The sequence below is a fragment of the Aphelocoma coerulescens genome, chromosome 4 (genome assembly GCF_041296385.1).
Source record: "Aphelocoma coerulescens isolate FSJ_1873_10779 chromosome 4, UR_Acoe_1.0, whole genome shotgun sequence".
NCBI lineage: Eukaryota > Metazoa > Chordata > Aves > Passeriformes > Corvidae > Aphelocoma > Aphelocoma coerulescens.
Window position 1 is genome coordinate 60731083 of NC_091017.1, and position 18885 is coordinate 60749967.

General features: G+C 37.2%; 1 protein-coding gene across 1 annotated transcript in view; it reads left to right on the forward strand.

Annotated features, from left to right (window-relative positions):
• Positions 1–18885, forward strand: part of SEL1L3 (SEL1L family member 3) — a 34076-nt gene that overhangs the window by 10237 nt on the left and 4954 nt on the right. The window contains exons 5-20 of the mRNA XM_069014312.1: positions 510–625; positions 1388–1443; positions 2428–2560; positions 3153–3285; positions 3991–4137; positions 4572–4783; positions 6315–6494; positions 7622–7741; positions 8370–8510; positions 9596–9658; positions 11076–11252; positions 12802–12929; positions 13566–13649; positions 15908–15998; positions 16108–16192; positions 17858–17967. Coding sequence (XP_068870413.1) covers positions 510–625; positions 1388–1443; positions 2428–2560; positions 3153–3285; positions 3991–4137; positions 4572–4783; positions 6315–6494; positions 7622–7741; positions 8370–8510; positions 9596–9658; positions 11076–11252; positions 12802–12929; positions 13566–13649; positions 15908–15998; positions 16108–16192; positions 17858–17967 — 1976 coding nt within the window. The remainder of the gene's footprint in view (positions 1–509; positions 626–1387; positions 1444–2427; positions 2561–3152; positions 3286–3990; positions 4138–4571; positions 4784–6314; positions 6495–7621; positions 7742–8369; positions 8511–9595; positions 9659–11075; positions 11253–12801; positions 12930–13565; positions 13650–15907; positions 15999–16107; positions 16193–17857; positions 17968–18885) is intronic.

Below are 18885 nucleotides of genomic sequence, written 5' to 3' on the forward strand. Positions count from 1 at the left end.
ATTATCATAATAGCCTGTCCTGCTCTTAAAAGCTCAGAGTGAGTGTAGCTTTTGCAGGTCCAAGAAGTGGAGGGTAGAGTCATCTTGTACTTGATCATTGCAGTCACATGTCACCAGTTGAGTGCTGAGTGGATGCCACTGTTTACTGGTCCCTCGTGCTGTTTACTGCAAGTCACAACTGCTTTCTGGTGTTTGAGGTCAGCTGTGGCAGCCTCCCTGTTTGCCTTAGGTTTAGTCTGTTTAACCCTCAGACAGTTGGTTTTCAGTCTGTGATTTCATGTGGGAGCCTGAGCATCAGCGTCTGAGATGTGTAACTGAAATACTGTGGAGCACTGTCTGTGGGACTCTCTGAGAGCTGGTGTATGGCTTGGTAAGTGCCCACATTTCTGGTGTTGGTGATGAAGAGGATGAAGAGGACAGAATCACTGTGAAGAATGTGTTAGTAAACCCATTCTTGCTGCTAATGTTTCTGTGGTGTTTATTTCCTTATTCTTCCTTCTTGCTGTCAGGTTATGTGCATATTCAGATGCATCTCGTGAGAGGGGATGACCTTGCAGTGAAAACCAGTTTCAGCCTTCCTCTGAAGCAATGGTTTCGACTGGATATCTCCTTTAAGGGTGGACAGGTATGCTTGCTAATGAATTACAGGATCAAGGCTGAGATTTGTATAATTTGATTGTTCCTCTGACGACTCGTTAGTAGCTGAGACTGAGAGAAATACTGTAAATTGTATATGCTGACATAGCAAAAGAAAATGTAAAACTAGAAGTTGAGGGCATGTTCAGACCATCCTGCTTTGGGAAATCAACTTTGATTAATTGAGTTGGATTGAGTGCACCCTCAGCAAGTTTTCTAATGACACCAAGCTGTGTGGTGTACTTGAGATGCTGGAGGGAAGGGGTGCCATCCAGTGGACCTGGACAGGCTTGAGAGGTGGGCCAATGTGAACCTTGTGATGTTCAACAAGTCCAAGTGCAAGGTGTTGCACGTGGGTCAGGGGATTCCCAAGCACAAACATGGGCTGGCCAGAGAGTAGGTTGAGAACAGCCCTGGGGAGAAGGACTTCAGGCTGTGGATTGAAAAAAAATCATTGAATCATTTGGGCTGGAAAAGACCTCAAAGATTATCCAGTCCAACGTTTGACCAAACACCACGATACCAACTAAAACCACAGCACTGAGTGCCACATCCACTTGTTCCTTGAACACTTCCAGGGATGATGACTCCACCACTAACACGGGCAGCCTGTTCCAGTGCTTGACAACCCTTTCAGTGAAGAAGTATTTCCTAACATCCAATCTAAACCTCCCCGGGAACAACTTGATGCTGTAATAAATGTACCCTATAACATTTCTTTTATTGTAATTAATATTTTGTGCTCTTTTAGATTGAAGTAAGCAGTGTTGGGAAGAATTTGAAAAGACATCATCATCAATCTTTTACGTAAGCAGCATTTTCCCCTTTGTGGAGTAATATGTGTGTATATGTTCAGATACAGAGAATAGGAGGAGAGCACAGGTTTGTAACTGAGATTCCAGTTGATTTGCAAAATGTCTGTGGTCTTTTTCCACACTATGCTTTCAAAACCAGTTTGCTTTAATGTGCTTACATTAAGCACAAGCTGAATATTTTTGTTAATGCCATGAGTTAACATGGTGCATGATCTAGAGTTTCATAACCCCCACTACAAACTGATTGGCAGGTCAGTGGCATTAAGATCAGTCTTCAAATGAACTTTCGGTCTTACTGAAGTCTAGTTTTACTGTTGATGTGAGAGGTAGTATTAAACCAGGGAAATTGTTACTTGCTTTGCTTAGTAGAGAACAAAATTGTTACTAAAAGTATTCTTGCTCTGTTCTTTATTCTAAACAACTGAATAATTTTTTAAATGGATCTTTACTGTTCTCTTTCACTGTAATTTAAGATGGACTCTTTCTTGTGCAAATAACTAAAAAAGGCCACTGTTAATAAGGGAACTACCTAACAGTGAACTGCATGGCAGACTTCAGGGTTGTTCCTTCTCTGCTGTGCTTTAAAAACCAGAAATTGATAAGTTGCAGATGATAACTCTTGGAGAAAGGTAACTTAAATTTTCATATGCTGATTTTAGAAAAGTGAAAGGGAAATGTGGAACTGAAAAAATTGAGGTTGAGTAATGATGCATAAAATATCAAAAGATACTTACAGATCAGAAAAATAAAACATCCTGCTTGTTTAACATGTTTGTAGACAAGGAATTTGTTAATTTTACTGCAAAATTTATCACACTAAATTGCAGAGTAGATTTTGAGAATAAATAAATGAGAAAAGGATACTGGCAGTGAGCTTAAGACTGTCAGTTGCAGAAATTCTGAGAAATACTAATTTCTCTTTCTTCTTTCACAGTACCTCTAAATAGTCAGCTTACTTCTCTTTCATGTTCTCAAGTTTTAGGGAAGATTTCTATTATGATGACACTGCTGGATACTTTGTTCTTGGGGGCAGTGGGTACGTAAATGGTATTGAAGCATTTTTTGGACCTGTGAAATATTATCGTCTCAGTGTGTTGGAAACAGAACAGGTAAGCAGAAGCACTACTTGGAAATGTTGAAATATTAGCAGCCAACTATGACTATTTTATTTTTTCAGATGGAGTGCTCATCAGGTGATAAACTAGGGATGAAACACAATAGTATCTGAGAACATATGTCGTATATGCTAATTTTCTGTTGAAATCTAGCAGTATTAGTTACCATTTCAAATGCTAAATGATAATACTTCGGGAAGTGCGAGTGTAAAGCAGTGTTTGTAAATCTATATTTAATAAGGATGTATTTTCAGTATTGCTTTGTTCGCAGAGTTTCTGATGATACAGAGTTGGACACATTTGATTAATCTATGGTTTTGATAAAACTGATGGTAAAAAGTCACATGGGTTTGGCCAGTTTTGCAAATTTGTCTGTGATTTTTGGATTATGCTGACCATTTAAATAGACAACAGTCTACTGTGGCGAGCATCACGTTGTCTGACACACTAATATGATGTGCCAGATAAGCTGATGGTAGTGAAGAATCTGTTTCCTTTTGTTATTTGTGTACAATGCATCTTTCTAGCTGAGCATGCACAACAACATACTGGCGATGTCATTTATCCATCATTTGCCTTTTTATAGATTTCTAACCCTCATCATGACAAAGACATAGTGGAACAAATTGAAGTTTACTACGAGAGATGTATGGACATTCAAGAAATAGTTTATGACTACACATATATTGTAAGACAAGGCGAAAAAATGCGCAGAAGTTGTAAGTCTTGATCTATGATGAATTGAAAACTGTCATCTTTGGAGACCTGTTTTCCTTCCTTTAATAATCTGGATATTAATCATCAAAAGTAAACTTTAATTCAGTCATAACAAGAAAAAAATGCAATTTGAAGAGTTTAGTCTTGTTACTGATAGCTAGAACTGGGGTTTTGTCCCTGCAAATACTTTTGTGTCATGGAATAAAAACTTAAATTATTTTGATATGTCTTCTCTAATAAGAGAGGTTCATAAAGGGACAAAGAAATACTTTCAAGCTTTCATGTACACTACACAGTTGCCTCTCTTCCATTTCATTTTCGAAATGACCCTAGAGGCAAATGGGTGGGTTTTGCTAGAATGTTTCTGCCAAAGTTGTCTTACATTCAGTAATTAACGGTTTTCTACCAAAGTGTCCACTTCGGTGAAAGAAGAATGACATAGCTTAAATGTGTGCTGAAAACTAGCTTATGTTTCTAACTAGAATTCTATTGCATGCACTGTGACTGGAGTATGGGAGAAGAAATCTAAATGAATTTGTAAGTGGCCTGTGCTAGCTGGTTGAGTTTTTAGCACTGCTTTGTGTTAAGGGTGTGTTCATCTTGTCCATGAATTTTTAGTGTCCTAGAAACATCTTTTCTTCTGTCATAAACTTGTTATCAAGACCAAAAAGTCAGCTTTCATGTCTTAAATATGTTGTTTTCTCTAGGTTACTATGAAAACTATTATTTGGAACTGATTCACAAATACGGAGAAAAATCCAAATGTGATGCTTTCATGTGGGGAAAAGAGCTCAGGGAAAAGTACCACACTTTGTTCAAACTGTTACAAGAGATGGATTTCAGTAGTCCAGATGGTAATCATGTTTCCTTTTTTTTTATTGCTCTTAAATAACTCAACAATATTTGTTGTGTAGTTTAGTATCATTTGACTTAAGTTCATGCGTTATACTTTTTTTTTCCATATCAGCTAACTTTATAAAGGAGTATTATGTGGCTTATATGTTGCAATATGCTGCAGATGAAAGGATGGCTTATTAGATAGAAAGAATCATAGAAGTATCCTTATGCTTTTAGTGGTTAGTTACTTTGAGATTGTCTTTTGGAATTTTATTCACTCTTCATATTCAATAATACCTTGTATCTCTAGGAATTTTGTTTATCTATGTTGAGAATACCATTCAGCATGAGAAATAACAGAATCTGTCTGAATCCCGTTAAATTAAGGAGGGGAAATTGGTTCCTAATTTTAACTCTTGCAATAACTGTGTGTCCTATATTTTATTTTTAGTGTTAGAAGATGGAAGTGATACAGTTGTAGAAGTTGGCCGGAGGATATTTGAGAAGGTTGTGAAAGCTCTGTCCAGCGCCAATGGCCTCAGCAATTTGGGCTCCTCTGTGCCTCTCCTGGTGGATTCCAGTTGTTGTGGATACCATAAGGCTTCCTATTTTCTTGCAGTTATATTTGAAACAGGGCTCGGTGTGCCTGTGGATCGTATAAAGGTACTACATTTAATATGTTCTGTTATGTCTGTGAAATCAATTACCTTTAAAGGCATTTAAGAAATGGGATGATCAGTTGAACTAAAAAAAGTGAAGTGGCCTTCAGATGTAGGTGGTGGTTGAAGGGATTCTCCAATAAAGCTACTAATTAATACCTTGATGGCAGTGATATCTATATGAAGGCCTGATGGTGGGAATCTTTATCCTGCTCAAGCAGAACAAGGAAATCAATGATTTAGTAAAGACCTAAAAATGGTGGTAAAGTGAACAGCATAGAGAGTACTGCTTTTCTAGTCACTGTGGAGCTAGGATGAGTAAGAGCCCTTGAGTCATCCACAGTCACTTGAAGACAGGTAGGAAAAATGTCTCAGATCAGGCAAATCTGAAGTGGAAAGGTTGCATGGTACAGTCAGGAAAGAAGTCTGATTTTAGAGTGTGCAAAAACGTGACACTGAGTATATTATGGTCAAATGAGCAAGGGTAGCCAAAGTAGGACAGTTTTCTTTTGTAAAAAAGTGACCGTGCTTCAGCTGAGCAACTGCAGAGTTTGAGAACTCCTGATGTCTTAGGCAGGTTGCAAATAACTGAAATGTTTCCATGTGATTCTGTTGCGAGGTCAAATAAAGGGTAGGTGTTCATATGTCCGGGGAAGAAGGCAACGCTAAAATTTCCATTAGATATTTAATTGTGATATAATAGTATAATACAAAACACTCATAAAGAGCAGAAGATGTGTCTGTTGTGGATCCAGGATTAGAAATCAGAAGAACCCCTGACAGGCCAATCGGAGACCAAGCTCACCTGCAGTTCTTCAAAAACAAGAAACCTTAGACAGGAACGTTTTTTATACCCTAATTATGGAGTATACCTAGTGCTAATTATGAAGGCTAAGTCATTTTATCATTTGATCTGCTACAGATAGTGTAGGAAACAATTTAATATCCAGCACAGATGGGACACCACTGGTTTTATTACTGTGTATGTAAAAAATAATAGTAGTGCTGAAAATGTTTTTTGGCAAATGTGTGGTGCATAGACCAACTAACATGTACCTCAAGGGAGATTTGTGCAGCCATAGATCCCATCCTACTAGTCCTGTCCGAATTCTAGGGTAAGATTCTCAAATGCTGTTTGTTAGCTTCCATATCTTTCCACTGAATTCGGTGTGAAAACTCCAGTTGGCATCAGTGGGAGTAGTTAAATGACTGCTGAGTATAAAAAGTGTCACAGTATAAACAACACTGTAGTAAAATGACATTAAAAAATTGCTGCACACTTAGTGGTGACAGAATAAATGCAATACTTGAAAAGTGTTTAGAGCCTAGTTTTTCTCTCAAGTCTTTCTGTGCAAACATAAGACATTTTAACTGCTTTAGGGCTGTGCTTGCTTCTGTAACTGTGTTTACATGATATAGCTAGTAAATCAGCTATGAGTATGAACATTCTGTTCCCTGTAAATCTCCTGCAAAGTGCTTAACTTGTGAGATGTGCAGTGAATTCACTCTTGTTTATGTCTGTTGATTTTTGCCAGGGACTGCTGTATAGTTTAGTTGGTGCTCAGGGGAACGAGAGACTTTCTGTGATGAATCTTGGCTATAAACATTACCAAGGCATTAATAACTATCCACTTGATTTGGAGCTGTCATATGCTTATTACAGTAATATTGCAATAAAGACATCCCTGGATCAACACAATATAAAAGGGGAACAGGTAAAAGAGTTATAAATATATCTGAATTTGTTTTCTGTGCAAGTTATTTTTCATATTCATTTTATGTGGCTAGAAGATATTTGTCTTGATGTACAAATACTAGCTCATCTGATTCCAGTCCCTGCCTGTGGAAGGGGTTTAGGACTAAATGGTCTTTAAAAGTCACTTCCAGCCCAAATCATTCTGTGATTCTATGATTGTTACAAAATCCCCCAAATTGTATGTAGATATCATTACTGTGTTTCTTAGGAAGGGGGAATCAAAATCAAAATCAGACTCAAATCCTCAGAATTGTCCACAAGCCTGTTTTTTGTTAAAGCCCAAGCCTTATTCTTGGGCCCTAAATCCTCACTCAGATTTTCAATTATTAATATAATTGGATGTGTTTATTAAGCAACTGATCTGCTGTTTCAGTAGACAGACATCATGAAGTTCCTGCAAAAGATGAATTGTCCTCTCCATACTTACACCTTTTCTATAATCAAATTTAATGACTTGGTTAAATAGTTATCTGATAAAGTTACAATAAAATGATTTTAGAATAAGCTGCTAAACAGGAGGTAACAGAACTTTATTTGTAAAGAATAGTCAAGGTAGGTTAGTGCTAGAATCCTGGCTTATCAGAAAGAATGATTATTATACAAAGGATAGAGAGATTTTAATTGCTGAAGAACTAAAAATCAGCAGATTTACCAAGATAAGAGTGCCGTGAGTCAGGTCTTCATCAAGCTTTCTGCTAGCTTTTTTTATCTTTTGAAAGAGATTTCTATAGAAATTTAAAAGTCTTAAAATGCTTAAAAACACTTCTTTGTCATTTTTAAGTGCAATTAAAACCAAAAGATGGTTTGGGGTTTTTTTTCAGTTGTTGGTGTCTTGGTATATCTCTCCGTGTAGAGTGGACCTACAGTTTTGGAACAAATCAGTAAATGTTTTTTACAGTAGAAGTGAGAATAGTTCTTAATGCACTGGCCAGCAGAGGAGCGATGAGAATTTTAAAACCGAGAACTGATCGTGAATTTTTAGGGATAAGCAGAAAATGGACAACATTTCCATTTTGGTAGCAGATGTAGAAATTCATTGTGAAATTCATGTGGAAATTAATTTTTTTCTGTTCACCTACTCTTCAGGCATTTGTTGAAACGATAAGACTGATGGATGATGAACTGCTAAAAGCTCAAACAAAAGAAAATGGTGATGTCTTTATGTGGTTAAAACATGAAGCAACAAGAGGAAATGCAGCTGCACAGGTATAAAGCAATAAATTTCCCCTTTCTTGGTTTTAGACACACTCAGGAATGTACATTTATAGACCACGTAGGAAAGTTGCAGAGGAAAGTGGACAGACATTTTCTCCTTTCACCCAGAATTGCTTTTTTTTTTCCCAGCTTGAACTATTTCCCACGTTCCTGTCCAATAATATCCAGTAACCATGCAAAAGCCATAACAATGATGCGAGGCAAAAGGGAAAAGTTGTCAAGTCTTGGCAACCTCTTTCTCTGATCGTTTTCCCTGGTTTTGTATTTGAGACAGTGCAATTACTGCTGCTGATCTGAGACCGGTAGCAATATACTGTAATACTGAGACATGTACATGCATCAAATCCATCTGTCACTTACCTCTGCTCTTAAATCAATCCAGACTTCTATGATACTGACAGCTGTAAAAAGAACCCTGCTGTAAAGTTAGTATCAGTACGTTCCACCACTGGAAAGGCCGCTGAATATTCCTGATAACCAATTGTTTTCAAACTATTGAGGGTGTGTAGTATTTTCTTCACATATTTGAAATGCATCTAAGTCTGCAGAAGTCTGCTCCTGCAATTCCAGTTTCAATACTAGCATTTATAGCATTACTCCTGATGTTGTTTTCTTTTAGCAACGTTTGGCTCAGATGCTGTTTTGGGGCCAACAAGGAGTGGCAAAAAATCCTGAAGCTGCAATAGAATGGTATGCAAAGGGTGCAATAGAAACAGAAGATCCAGTGTTAATATATGATTATGCCATTGTGTTGTTTAAGGTAAGTAATGTTTCATGTTTTCACTTCAAAATAATCATTCCTATAACATGATGTTTCTAAATTATCTGCAGTGACATGCAGTAAGAGTGTATACAAGTGCTTTTAGATTTACTCTGAAAATCAATCAATAGTTATGAAGCTAATGTTGACTTTTACCAAAAAGGCACAAAAATTTTAAAACTCACAATTTGAAAGCAGTCTAGTTACTTTGTTCCTAGCCAGATTCAAGATCAAAATACCAACCAAATTGTGGTTAGTAATTTTTCCTAATGTCTTGTCACCTCAAGAATCCAACCAGCTAGTAGGCATAGGCTTTGGTGTAGAGATGGAGGTAAAGTTTTGATCCTTTCTTAGAATGCCCTTTATTAGATCTCTAGGATTTTTTTTAGTTGGAATTAAATTATCGCTTCTTGCAGTTACTTTTCCCTGCAAGAAGCAGTAGACAGATGAGGCTCAACTGAGGCATAACCCCGCCTGAGTCAGATAAAGGTGTATCAGCTAAGTGATGTCACCCCTAAGACATTCAAGAGCACTAAAAGTTAGAAATATTAGTGAGGAACTGTTTGGTTGTCATTCCTTTGACAGTGGAGGGTTTTTCTCTAGAAAATGCTTGCTTAAGTTTTGCTTGTGCTGATTTTGAGGACATATAATCTATTTTACCTATGTCTGGAATTACTTTGTGTGAACATCATAAGCATGACATCTATGTATTTCCCCTAGAGACACTCTTAACATCCTTTTTCAGGAAAGCTGAGAGCTCTTGCTCACTGCCAAGTTGTGCACAACTTATGCCCTTTTGAATGCTATTCATTCTTCCTTAGCTGCTCAAAATTAGTGATCTGTGATATTATTTATCCATAAAAATCCCTTGAATATATTGGTGAAATAATTGTTTCTAGACTGAATCACTGAGATTTTGTGAAGGAAGGATGAACACAAAGCTGTTCATTTTGTTGTAACTGTTTAAAGCCAAATAACACTTTGTAAGTAAGGATCAACATTAAAAGGCATTTTGAATGTGCATAAGTGAATTTTTATCAGCCTGCATTTGTAAACAATGATTGTTTCATATATCCATTTCCTAGGGTCAAGGTGTGAAAAAGAATATAAAACTTGCATTGGAATTGATGAAGAAAGCAGCAGCCAAGGTAAAATGCAATCAATATTTTATTGTAGGAGTTCTGTACCAGGTGCTAATAACAATGAATTTTATATAAAATGCCTGTTACCATAATTCCATGTCAATACTGCTTGCTTCTTCCAGTGTCTTCACCATGAATGGTGAAAGCCTTATTTTCCCAAATTGGGAGACTAGACCACTCAAAATCAGCCAAAATTTCTGTGAAAGAGAAAGCATTCTCTCTACTTATATCTTTTGCAACTTGATGTTAGTTAAGTGATTTACAGAGTGAATATTCAATCCAGGACTATGTTTTTTGCCTTATGTTCCTAAGCATTAAGGGAGAATACCTGGATGTCCCAAAGCCTCATGGATTTTTCCATAGCAGGGAGAAACATTGATAGGTACCACGGAGCAGAGGAGCCTCACTCCATTTAATGATCTAGTACAGTCAGATTACCCAGGCCATGATTTGGTCCTTAGAATAAAAATGAAAGAGTACCTAGACCTGGAATACATTCCTAGCTCTTAGAACCAGAATTAGTTAAATTACTGATGATGACAGTAGGACTTCACTGCTGACCACCATGAGAAAAGATTTGTGTCAGTTCTGTGATTGCTTTGAAACAGGAGAGACTATCTGTTCTACTACCTGTTTGGGAAAGGCTTAAATAAACTGAGAGGCTTTTATGGTGTGATCAAAATTCCCTTGATTCAGGATCTGAGGAACAGCTTCCTGGAAGACTCCTAGAGACATCAATTTCCTTGCTCTCCTTGAACTCAGATATTTGGGTTCTCATGCTCCAATGCACATTTTCTATACAAAAAAAAAAATCACAAATGAAAAGTTTAACGGCTTTTGCGTTTTAATGGACAAGTTAATGACACTGCTGGCATACTTACAGCCCCAGATGATCCACCAGTTTATGCAAGGAGGTGGTGACTCATTATAACAAAAAAAAAACCGTCTCAAGATTTTCTCCTCTTGAGCCAAAATGAAAAGATGCAACTTGTTAATAGCAAGTAGCAATATCTTAAGCAGATCTGTATGATGTTGGTGAAATGCATTTTGAAAGCAGCATTACAAACTTCTGTGTTAATTGCTTTCTATTTATTCTCAAGGAAATGTTCTAGTTTAAAACAAGTGGGGTTTTTGATTGCTAATCCTGTCAACCAGTTTCTGGGAGTTCACAAGAATAAGTGTTTGGCTTTGAAGAGGAAACAGGAAAAATAGTCACAGTTTGTTCTTGTCAACAAGAGAAAGTCAGCACACGTGGCTGTAGAGTAAGATGACACTGGAGTCTTACTCCTCACTCTAAATACGAGGCCACAAAGAAGAGTAGTGGGGAAAAAAAAGTCAGCAAACCTTTATAACCCCTAGTCCCAGAAGTAACAAAAAGCAGAATCAAATGTATGACCTGAGACTGTTCTTCTCCTTCCCTAAGGGCTTGCCCCAGGCAGTGAATGGATTAGGATGGTATTACCACAATTTTAAAAGAGACTACAGAAAAGCAGCCAAGCACTGGTTAATTGCTGAAGAATTGGGAAATCCAGATGCATCATACAACCTTGGTGTCCTATATTTAGATGGGATTTACCCCGGAGTACCTGGTAGAAATCAAGTGAGTAAATATTTAACGGTACTACTTCTTACATTAGGGCCCAAGTTAGAAGTTTTTGCCTCATTCTTGAGATTGCTCTGTTCACCCTGAGTTGGATTTTGATACCTTTCATCATAAAGAAGGGTTTTACTGGGGGGTTCAGTCAGATTGCTTAGGGAGGGAGATATTGCTCAGGTATCTCAGTCAAAATTATGTGCATGTGTTTGTATTCTTTTAATTTAGGAACAAAACAGGTGCAGGTTTTTTTCCTTCTAGTGACAGCAGCCAGGAAGGATAGTGTGTGCTCTCACATCATGTGACCTTTTGGGTTCTCAGTTTTGGATTGGAAAAGTTTATAGGGAAAGGATTACACAATAAATGAAAGCAACACAACCTTGTCCCTGAACTCATGAACAGCTATGCTACATTCACACAGCTTCTGTGAGCCTCAGAACTGCAGTGAGAGGCCTTCAATCCAGACTTGAAAATGTAACTATTTCATACAGTTCTAGTAGGTGACAGTATTTTATTTTGTTTTTATGTGACAGAACCCATTAACATGTGTGCAAAATAAATTTTCCCCTAATAGGAATGGTCTACTTTATTTTTATTTCTTTTAATTTACTAGGTAGTGTATGAACAGCAGCAAAAATATAGTGAGGAAGACTTGTAATAAATGCAGGCAGACCTCATACTTAGAGCCAAAAAATGTTTTCATTGAGGCCTTTCAGTTCTGAGATCTGGATATACTCCAGACAGTGAGCATTTCTGCTACCAACATGCTCACCAACATGTACATGTGGCAAACACATTTTCCTTCCCCAGGGACCAAAATACACATTTCAGAGTGGACTGATTATAAGAGTACACCTGAAAGTGCCCAGGTTTCTTTATTCATCAAAGCCAATGGCAAGAAGTTATGGCTGTGATGGATACTGTGTAGTCCACAGAAAGCATATATTGATGGTTAAAAATTCCCTGAAATAAATTATTTCCGGATGTGTGCTGGTTTGGTTTACTTTACAGATTACTCTTCCTGAGGGTAAAATGTGGAGTCACAGCCTTCCCACTTCTGTAGCTCTGGCCCTGCTTACTCAATCTGTGTTATCTTTTATAAACCAGTTTCAAAGATTTGAGCACTGTGGTTGGTCTCTGCTGAACACACTGAGCATTGCTGCTGCTCCACAGCCTTCATTTAGCATCCTAAGTGCAAAAGTCCTGTTCTCCAGGATGCCTTAATAATCTTCCTACTAGTGAATAACTAATTTTATTTCTGTCAGTGCATGCAAGACTTTTATGTTAGCCAAGCGTTAGTTAAATGTTTAGACACTTTGCTGTTTGATGTTCCATATATTACCTGAATATATGTTTTTAAAAACTCTTCCTAGCCTAAACTATTAAAAAATTAGAAGAAAGAATTCATTTCATCTAAGTACAAAAGTAGTTAAACTGTCTTGCCCTCATTAGCCAGCTACCTATTTTAATTCATTTGATGAAATGAGTCCTGAAGAAGAAATCTCAGTGAAGATTAATAATGCAGAGTTGCTAATTGTGTCTTGTTTCTTCACAGACAGTTGCTGCACGCTATTTCTATAAAGCTGCCCAAGGAGGACATATAGAAGGGACTTTACGATGCTCTCTGTATTACATCACAGGAAATATGGAAGACTTCCCTAGAGAGCCGGAAAAAGCTGTAATGTAAGTAGTGAGACCATTTATTAAAGGAGAATATATTTCTGATGTAATTATTTTGATTATTGGTTATTTTTAAGTTCATAGTCTAAATACCTTGTACTTCATGGTGCATACCTCCCTGGCAAAAGGTTCTGCAGTAATATTTGATCTGCATGAATACGTATTATTTAGATGACCAGTAGATTTTGAGAGATTTTGAGTACTTCTAGTACTTTTCTTTTCCAGAAAAACTTGGACAGATTGTATCAAACAACTCTGAGAGGTTGTATCTAACAAAGCTTGCTTTTTTTAATTTTCAAAAAATATCAGTCTCCTGATGTGGTAGAATTGGCATTTTGCATCAAAAAATAGGCAGATAATTATTGATAGCACCTATTAATTTACGTTTGTTTTCTGAAAAAAACATTGCTGAGAAAAAAACATAGGATGCCTCTAATATGCTCATAGAGATGAATGGACTTCCTGTTCTGAGTCAATTGTTACAGGATTGATGCAGTGACTACTGTTAAATCCCATAATTTGTCTTATAGAAGAAGTCAGAGGGTGATCCCATATCCTTTTGTGTTCTTGGAGTCTGCGTGAGTTGGGATAACATTACTGGAGCACAACCATTAATTTTTTGTTTGTTCTATTCCACAGCTGGGCAAAACACATTGCAGAGAAGAATGGCTACTTAGGTCATGTAATCAGAAAAGCTCTCAATGCTTATCTGGAACTTTCATGGTATGTTTCTTCTGTTTTCTTTATTTTCTATTTTTCACTTACTTTATAGCAAGATAAAATAATTAATAATAGGCGATCACCTCAAAGAAAAAAAAAAAGTAGTAGCACTACAGAAATCAGTTGCAAAACATCCATTGACATAAAGGGAAGGAGGAGTTGACCCAAAATGTAATTCAACAGCTCTGACAGAATCAAATGAAAAACAAGGAGTTTGTAGTGTGGAATAGTTGTATCAACTGTCTGTGGTTCTCATCCCATAATATTTGTATAATGTGCACTGGATTAACCAGAGGAACACCTTTCACTTCTACTATTCACTCTGTTACAAATCTCATACTTTGCTTTTTCTCTTCTGTATAATTCTGTGTCATGAAAACTCAGGCTGCTGGATTAGATTTATTCGTTTTTCTGTGAATGGTTAATAGTATCTTCTGTGTAAGCATAATAGGAGGCTGTAATATCCGATGAGCCTGTCAAGAGGTTTCAAAATAGTGTCCAGGGTAATGCTCCACCTTTGCAGCCTCTGTAGGCATGAGCATCAGATACTGTGTGTGCAAACATCAGACTGTCATATGTGATTAAAACAATGGCTCAATTAGTCCTGCAGCTTCCCCCTGTAAGTACTGAATTAGTGCTTCAGGCTAAGGAGATCTACAAGAAACTTTCAGTGGACCGTTCTGGAGTAATGCATTCCTGGAAGAAGTGTCTTTTTACTCAGTCCATCACAGACATTTCTCCTTAGAACTGAGCTCACTTTTCAACACTGAAAAAATATGTTGACATTTTTCTAGCATGTTCTGTTGTGCAAGCCTGTGACTTTGCCCAGCTCACTTTTCATTTCACAGGTAGATGACAGGTAGAGCATTAAGATTCCAGAAAGTCTGGGCTCAACAGCTAGGAGGGAAAATCTGCTGGAGTCCTGCTTGAAATGCCAGGGTGTAAGTTGCATAGGTGTAAATTATTGTACTGCCAGTCAGACCGAGTAATAATGTGTTCTTCAGTCATTGTTTGCAGACACATGTTTCACACATCTGTCTGTCATGGTAGTTTGATGTTCGCAGAATGATTTAAATGCCGTAAATGTAATTTCTTTTCTTAGTTGCCCTTTGAGACTTAAGGATCAGATGGACCAATCTCCCCGCTTTCCCCTGAACTCCTTCTGTAGTCCCAGGTCTCTCTTCCACTAGATGTTTTCACAGGGCAAGTACAAGGAATAATTTGTAATCATGCAGAAACAGCTGGATAACAGGAGGTTACACCTGCTAGTTCTGTAAGGACAACTTCTTTCACAATTTGATATAAAGTTGGCTTTGCTTAAGCAGCTACTCTTGAAGTCAAATGTGTATTTGACCATATGTGCTTCCAGTAAACAAGCCACTGAACCCTGAAACTTGCCATGGTTTTGCCTTTGTGTTGTGGAGAAAATCATTGCCGTCATTAATCTTTAATAGGAAACTTCAGAAGGAAAAAAGTACACCAAGTGGGTTTTTTTATCATCTTGGGATTTTGAAACTACACACATGATTTTAAAGACTTCCTCTTAATTTTGCATGCATAGTCTTCATATGATAGAGTAGATGAGTGGCAGAGAACATGGGGGGCGCTCTTGTCTAGTATCAGAATACTGAATTGCTATACTGCAAGCATAGCATTAAATTTTACTACTTGCTTTACAGTCAGTGAAATTCATAGAGTCCTTAGAGGGACAGAGACTGTTGTTCTAGTCATACATTCAAGTATATGGAGAGAAAAATCCTGTTTCAAAAAGCTCAGTCTAAAAAGACAAGAAAAAACAAGTCACATAAATAAAAGGTAAAGCATGCCAAAGAAATACTCAGATGAATGTTAGACAGATACATACACAGCTAAGTTAATTGCAGATTTTTTTTTTTAAAGTAGAGTCTTTTAAGAATATTTTATCTGAAACATTATAATAGAGAATTGGGCTTAGTATCAGATCTTCTTTCCCATCAGTCTGGCACTTACAGTAAATGCACACTGGAGCCAGTCTAGCTTCAATGCAAGAGGGAAAAGGCTGCAAAGTCACAAGATCCAGCGTGGCTGGTTACACCAAGCATTGCCCCTATATGTCGCTGTTGCACGGGTTTCCCAGCCTCTTGCTCTTAAACTTTGTACCAAAATTTTGCTTGTCGGCAATTTTAGAAATTAATTTAGTGCTTTTGGGGTCTTTTTAACTGTAACTAAAATGCATGTTATTTTTGTAAGGTTTTTCATTCATTTATTTTATCTAACATTAGGCATGAAGCTCTGCTGCATTATATTTTAGCAGCTGAAACTGGGATTGAAGTGTCACAGTCAAATTTAGCACACATCTGTGAAGAAAGACCAGTGAGTAAATGTATTCACAACTCATTATCCTGAAAGGAGCACTTGTTAATAATCATGTGATCCTAGTCTCTTACCTGAGATATGAATGAATCAATTCTTTTCTTTATAGGACCTAGCAAGAAAATACCTAGCAACTGATTGTGTTTGGAGATACTACAATTTCTCTGTTTCTCAAGTCAATGCTCCATCATTTGGTATGTATAAGCAATTCTTTCTGAATTTTAATTTTACTTTTTTTAAAATTTCAAAAACTGTGTTTGTCACAACTTCTATGTGAGTAAGCAACTTGAGGGAATATTAATTCCTGCTAATCATACATTTCCTTTTTCATGTTTTGATAGGAATATGACATTAAATGGATAAAATTCTAATAAAATAAAATAAAAAAGCTAAGCCCTGAGGAAGGGCTAGATATTTAGGAGTCTAAGCAGTTGACTCAAAGTTTAAGGAAAAAAAGCAGTAGACTCTAGGAGCTCATGCTGTTTGGTTTATCAAAGGGAAAATCCAAAAGCAAATATACTTCCATATCATAATTGAGTCATGAGAAACTAATAAAGGCTAAGGGATTCCTTATCTAATTTATTACTAGTTTTTCTCTTAGGGTATAGAGTTTATCAACATTGGTTGAGCTTACCTTGGAGAGCTAAAGGATTCTCTGTTAAAAAAAAAAGGTCTGTTTGCAAATAAGTTACATTCCTCAGGCCTTAAATTCTACTACATCTATGACTTCAATAGCTAAGTCATTTTGGTGCCTCTGAAAGCTTTACTGAATATTTGAAAATACCTGATTGTCTCACAAGAACATTGAAGTAATTTGTAACATTCTTGTGGAAAAGTGGAGTGTAAAAATAATTCATGCTATTTAAATAAATACATAGTGTGGAGCATTTAAATGTGTGGAAACTGAATAGCACATGGATATAGCCTGAAGCCACAGGAGCTGACAAGCACTGTTAGCTTTCCTGAGGAGCTTGTAGACAGCTTAGCAAGGTGTAGTTTGGTTGGCCCTTTGGTAGATCCACTGGTATGATCTTATATTAGAAAAACTTTTGAAGGTCAAAGGATGGGAATGTCATTCCATTTCAGTCCACTGTAAAAACACGTGGGATTTCTAGGTAGCTGCTGTGGATGCACAAGGCAAAGTGTAGAAGAGTTTCACACTGTTTGAGGAAAGCTTAGGTGTGATAAATGTAGACACAATCATAGGAGTTTTTAAATTCATTAGCACAGATTAGTGCAACATCATGCTTGCTCCTGTCTGGGTCAGTGCCCTCTCTTTTGATGCACTTCATTACTGTACAATGTCCCAGAAAGATGTTTGTAAAATATTTGCTGGGCATCGCTTCCTTCTAGACCAGGAAAATTGTATCCCTACCATTGTCCAGGGCTGAGTTGGATTTGAAACTAATAAAATTATCAGCAGCAATGTTCTCTAACTTTTGGGAAAGGTTCAGCCACCATAGTGTCAGGTACAGAGCAAACACATAATTGGCATGGTTTTAAGCCTCTTTAACGTAGTAGGGCTAATCTGACTAATAAGACTTCAGGTTGCCCAAAGACAGATTCAGCAGGTGAAGAAGGAATGCAATATAGAGACTCTTAAGTCTCAGTTTTTGTAAAGGCAATGTCATTCACTAAATTCATTAAAGAGAAACAATGAGAGATTTCATCCAGGATAAATATTTTCAGTGGGAGGCTGATATAAAGTAGCCACAGAGACAACCAGAGAGGAAGAGTATGTTTGTTTTTTAATATTGTGCTTTAAATAGAATTACTATTAACTTCTCCATCACATTTATAGTTGGTTAATTCTATTGCTACAAATAGTCCAAATGATCTTCTGCTCGTTTCTTCCACAGCTTATTTGAAGATGGGCGATTTCTACTACTATGGTTACCAGAACCAGTCTAAAGACCTTGAGCTCTCCATGCGGATGTATGCACAGGCTGCCTTGGAGGGAGATTCACAGGTGGGTCTGCAGTTGTGGCAAAATATCATAGTGTAGAACAGTCTGGAAATTTAGCTGTGACTCATTCTTCTGCTTGGCCTCATCTGCACCAAAGAAACCTGCTAGAATAAGTTACAATTATTTCAATATACCCTGTAAATCAGTAATTGCTGTTTCATAATAGAAGATAAACTTAGCAGAGATTAATGGTCCTAGAATTAGGCTGCTTTGTAAGCTAAATGGCCTAATTCAGTGCTACCTTACCTTGGCACAATTGACTCAGTTATGACCTTGGTATTTTTGCTATTGCAAGAGGGAGAATTAATAGACTGCTAGGTTGTATTCCAGTCCTATCCTCTGCCATTTTAGGATATAAAAAAGAAGACTGGTCCATTTCCCTTGGTATATTGAGTGAATCCCAGGGTGAATTTTGTTCGCTAACAAAGGTTTCATCTTAAAATGTTTTATAATTAAAGAATACACCATGTCACATTACCAAAGACATGGAGTGTTTCACAACTGAGTTTCCTGTTCCCAAGCCCTCCTGAAGTGTCCTGGGTGCAATATTCTGTTTCCCCTGTCCCTATGGTAATATCCCCAGACAATGGCTTGTGTGTGAACTTATCAGAGGTAGCATAGGTGGGTTCTGTTTTGAGGTTATTGGGACAAAACATTACTGCTAAACTAGCAAAGGAAAGAAGGGATGCATGAATAGTTACTTTAAAGTATGAAAGTCAAAGTGATGGGGAATCGTGGAAGATGTCTCGTGGTCATCTTCATGACTCTGAAGAGACACAGGGTTGCCTAAGACTTGTGCAAATAGGCAGAACCGTACAATTAAGCACTTAAATTTTCTGGAGGAGATTTCTGCTCGCAATTTCTCTATTCAGATGCTGTTGATCTGTAGAGCTAGGTGAAGGGGAATTGAACAGTAACAGA